Raw genomic sequence first — 4,514 nt, 5'->3', positions numbered from 1 at the left:
GATTTGAAAATTAAGCAGATAGCAGGGCCATACCAGTTCATCTTTTGCAAATTGTCCCAGGTAAGATTTTTATTGTGAAAAACAAGCCATGAGAATATGATAATCTTATAGGGACACCCAGATTTCCAAAACGTGAAAGGGAAGATGTTTTCGGATAGTGGAATATGGACCTCTAGAAGAGATAGATATATGTCTTTTACATAAACATTCATCTTCCCTCCCTTCCCCTTCCAGATAATACCATCCTTAGCTTCAAATCTACATATCCCCCTGTTTTTCATTATCCCAATAATCTGATTCCACTGTTGGGCTAATAAACCATTTAGGCCCAGCGCAGAGGCATTTTTCCAGATGGGAAGAGTACCTTGCCATTCATCTATAACCTGTGCCCAGTTAAAAATTCCTTTTGGTGGAGGAAATGTAATAACTGTGGAGAAAAAGATATATCTTCTTCTCCGCCCACTATGGGATCAAGGCCAATAATTATATTGTTCCCTGTCTGAAAGCTCCACACAAGGTTTTTGAGAAAGAACTGTTCTATCTTACGGAAGCTCCTCCATATGGCAGATCCCCAGGCAGATCCTATTGATCTTTTCCTGTACCAATAAGTAATATCTTTATTGCCCATGTATTTCATTCTGATGGACTTACTCCATATACTGTCCCCTAAAACACCTCTCCATAAAGATTTACACAGCAAAGCTAGACCAAATTTTCGAAGGTCCATGATACCCCATCCCCCCATTTTCTTCGGAAGGGTAAGGTTTGTATGTTTAGACAGATGAAATTTCCTTTTTTCCTTATTACCCCCCATATAAAATTTGATGTTAATCTATTCAAATTGTGGATAACACTTGCCAGTATATAAAATAAATGGGCCCAATATACCATTAGCCAGGCCAACACAGATTGAGCTAAAATCATCCTCCCAGCCATTGAAAGGCATTTATATTCCCATCCTGCTATTTGCATAAAGTACCTGTTGTGGAGCCACGTCCAGTCAGCACTTGTATAACCTTGTGGTTTTAGATGATACCCCAAGTATTTCATGCCCTTTTTTAGTGGTTTCGCTTGTATATTATAGAGCTGGACCAGATATTCTATTATTTCCATATTTACATCCCCATGATGAAAGGAAGATTTTTCGTCATTTATAAGAATACTTGTAGCTCTTTGAAAATTTCCCAAGATTTTGTGCAGACAGTTCCAGGAATACCAGTAGAGCATTGCAGAAATCAATATGTCATCCACAAACAAGTTATGAGAAAAAAAATTCCCCCTGCTAATTTTTAGTGGTCAACATCTACCCTCCCTGCCAGCTCTTTTTATATGGAGGCTTAAAGAGTCCATAACAAGAATGAACAGAAGGGGGGAAAGGGAACAAACCTGTCAAAGACCTTTGGTAGCAGAGAAAAAGGTAGATGGATTACCATTGATAAGTATGGCATGGTTGACATTTTCCACACAAGCCATTATCCAATTAGTGCATTGATTATTGAGCCCTATTTTGATAAGAAGGCATCCCAGAAATCCCCAATCGAGACAATCATAGGCCTCCTTAAGGTCTATTTTTAGGATGACCGCTTCAATATTTTTTGTGTGCATTGAGTGCATATATTCTTGAGTATGGAGGCTTAAAGAGTCCATAACAAGAATGAACAGAAGGGGGGAAAGGGAACAAACCTGTCGAAGACCTTTGGCAGCAAAGAAAAAGGTAGATGGATTACCATTGATAAGTATGGCATGGTTGACATTTTCCACACAAGCCATTATCCAATTAGTGCATTGATTATTGAGCCCTGTTTTGATAAGAAGGCATCCCAGAAATCCTGAATCGAGACAATCATAGGCCTTCTTAAGGTCTATTTTTAGGATGATCGCTTCAATATTTTTTGTGTGCATTGAGTGCAGATATTCTTGAGTAATAACAACGGCTTCTAGGATGTTCCTTCCGATTAAGAAGCCATGTTGTTCATGGGTCAAATAGCTTGATAGGATGCCTCGAATTCTTCTTGAAATGATTTTGGAAATGATTTTGTATATGGTATTGCAAAGAGAAATGGGTCTGAAGTCTGAAAAAGTGAGAAAATCCTTTTTTTTGGGATTAAGGTAATGAATGTTGAGGAGATAATATGGTTTATCTTGCTCATAATCCTGGATTCCTCAACCATACTCAAAAGGTCAAGCTTAATCAGGTCGAAGAAATGAATGAAAAATCTATCGTCCAGCCATCATGGCCCGGACTTTTATCTTTTTTAAAAGATTTCATGACCTCCAATAGCTCCTCCTCCGTGACATTAGCAAATAATAGATCGTTTGGTTCCTCGTCGAACATGGATGGAAAGGGATCGATACCCTAGATGATATCCTCAATCCCGATGTCCCAGTTCCTTTTGTATGAATTCTGAAAAAACTTCACTTCTTCTTTTGTAATTTCATCCTGAGTCTGTAACAGGTTTCCCTCCTCATCTTTTATCTCCTATATTGTATTTATTTCTCATCTTTTGTTTGCATATCTGTGAAAAAAATTGTGTTCCTGTCACCCTCTTTTAACCAAATCGCTCTGCTTTTCAGTCTCCAGGTTGCTTCTTCAATGGCCAGGAGGTTATGCCTACTTCTTTCCAGCTCCCTTATCCGGGCACACAATACCAAAGAAATTTTGTTATCAGTCAAACTCCCCGCGATCCTGTCAAGCTCCCTATTTATATCTTGAAGAGCTAATCTGTTAGTACACTTCTTTTTGAATTGCCATTCTTTAACACATTTCCTGAGTGATACCAGGCGGCACAGTAAGGTATGGGCATGAGAGGATGGGTCAAGTGGAGAGGACGATAGCCAAGAATCCTGAACAATTTTATTGAACTCCATATCCTCCAACCATATTCTATTGAACTTGAAAGGAAAACCCTTCCTGTGGCTCTGAGCAATCCATTGCAGGGAAATAGGTCTATGATCAGAAATGAAACATGGTAAAATATTTGAGGAGGGTAACCCAAGACGATCCATCAGCCTATCATGGATAAGGAAGTGATCAAGTCTTTTTGCAAGATATGCATTCTCGGATCTCCCATTATCCCAAGTAGGAGCCATCTTGGAAGGACAAATATCCACAAAGTTGTACTGGAGTATAGCCTCCCTAATGATCCCTCCCACTGGATCATTTTTCCTACCTCTACCCCACACTTCATCATTACTCAAAGTACAGTTCAAATCACCTGCTATCAGTAAAGAGTCAATTTCCATAATTTCAGAGGACAAAAATATTTTCCAATATGGAAGACGATCCTTATATGGGGCATAAACATTCAGAATATGTATATTACCAGCCATGCCCCTGAATTTGCAAGAAGCAGGATACCATCAAAACATCTGAAAGCCCTGGCCGATATCCAGGACGGGTCCCATAGAACAGCTAGACCCCCAAAAAGGCCGATAGGCCCCGTTGCAGCAATATGTCATGTAGAAAACATGCATCTGAAATAGGCTATTGTTTCAGGACAACCATGCATAGTTTCTTGAATAAGGATAATTTTTGACGAAGATGATTGAAATAAATTCTTAAGAGCCAAGAATTTTGGGTCCGCTCCAAGACCCCTTATATTCATAGAGAGAATTTTAATCATGAGGTCTTTTCTCCAGGCTTACTTGCTCTAAGAGCCCACTTACCGCAAGATCTATAATAGGAATATCAATCAGGGATGGATTCTAATGATCATATCTGAACTTATCCCTCCTGCCATGGAAGTTCCTACTACCTCTGTTATGCTTCCTTCTAACAATGATATTTCCCGCCGAGGTAGGACTAATAATAGGCGAGGAGAATTTCCTAGGTTTGTGAATGGTGAGAGGGTGCAGGTGAAGGGATTCTCTTCTCAAAAGCATATCAAGATCGCTTCCAATCTAATTAGTAGGGGAAGATACAGGCGAATTGAGAGGAGAGATAGAGACAACTGGAGCTTTTCCCTTTAAATCAGTTTTGTTTTTATCCTGAGAGGAACCATGCAAGATTGGAGGAGATGGAACTTTACCTTTAGAAGCAGGTTTGTCTTTGATAGGAGATGGAGAAGAAGATGGAATGAATGTGATGTGAGATGAAGTATTGATGTCAAGATAAGGGTGTGGAATTGGAAGAGGAGACCTAATAGCTTTCTCCGGGGATGGTTCCGGAGGATAAGGATGAGAGTGAAAGATCTCCTGACTACCCAAAGGAGGAAATGAAACCGGATCATTATTAAGAGAATGCCTGAAATGAACCTGAGTTTGGGATTGCAGATTGGACGAAAGAGCTTCTAGATTCTCTTTTGGGGAAAAAGAGTTTCGGTGAGAAAACTCACAGGATGGACCATGCGACTTCGAAAGGCTTCTAGACAGAACCGGTGAAACTTTATCTGCAAACGTGGTTGTTTCTTTTAATTGATTCCTCTCCCCCCCATCTTCACTGAACTCATTATCCGATAAGTGGGTGAAAGATTTCACATAAGATTCCTTCCTTTTTGCCTTTCCTCCCGGACGCC

General features: G+C 39.8%; 1 protein-coding gene across 1 annotated transcript; it reads right to left on the bottom strand.

Annotated features, from left to right (window-relative positions):
• Positions 1-2,490: 2,490 nt before the first annotated feature.
• LOC149216093 (uncharacterized) lies at positions 2,491-3,330 on the bottom strand. Its single transcript, XM_089389821.1, has one exon. It carries the CDS (start codon positions 3,328-3,330, stop codon positions 2,491-2,493), a length of 840 nt encoding a protein of 279 aa, XP_089245947.1.
• Positions 3,331-4,514: the final 1,184 nt, after the last annotated feature.

The sequence above is a fragment of the Pinus tabuliformis genome, chromosome 1_1, assembly GCF_031772625.1.
Source record: "Pinus tabuliformis cultivar Carrire ecotype Pingquan chromosome 1_1, CPIR1, whole genome shotgun sequence".
In the NCBI taxonomy this organism is placed as follows: Eukaryota; Viridiplantae; Streptophyta; class Pinopsida; order Pinales; family Pinaceae; genus Pinus; species Pinus tabuliformis.
This window is presented reverse-complemented; position numbering and strand designations above follow the sequence as displayed.

Bases quoted from the DNA above. Each gene is read 5' to 3' on its own strand.
- LOC149216093 (XM_089389821.1), bottom strand. From the start codon at position 3,330: ATGGCTGGTAATATACATATTCTGAATGTTTATGCCCCATATAAGGAT.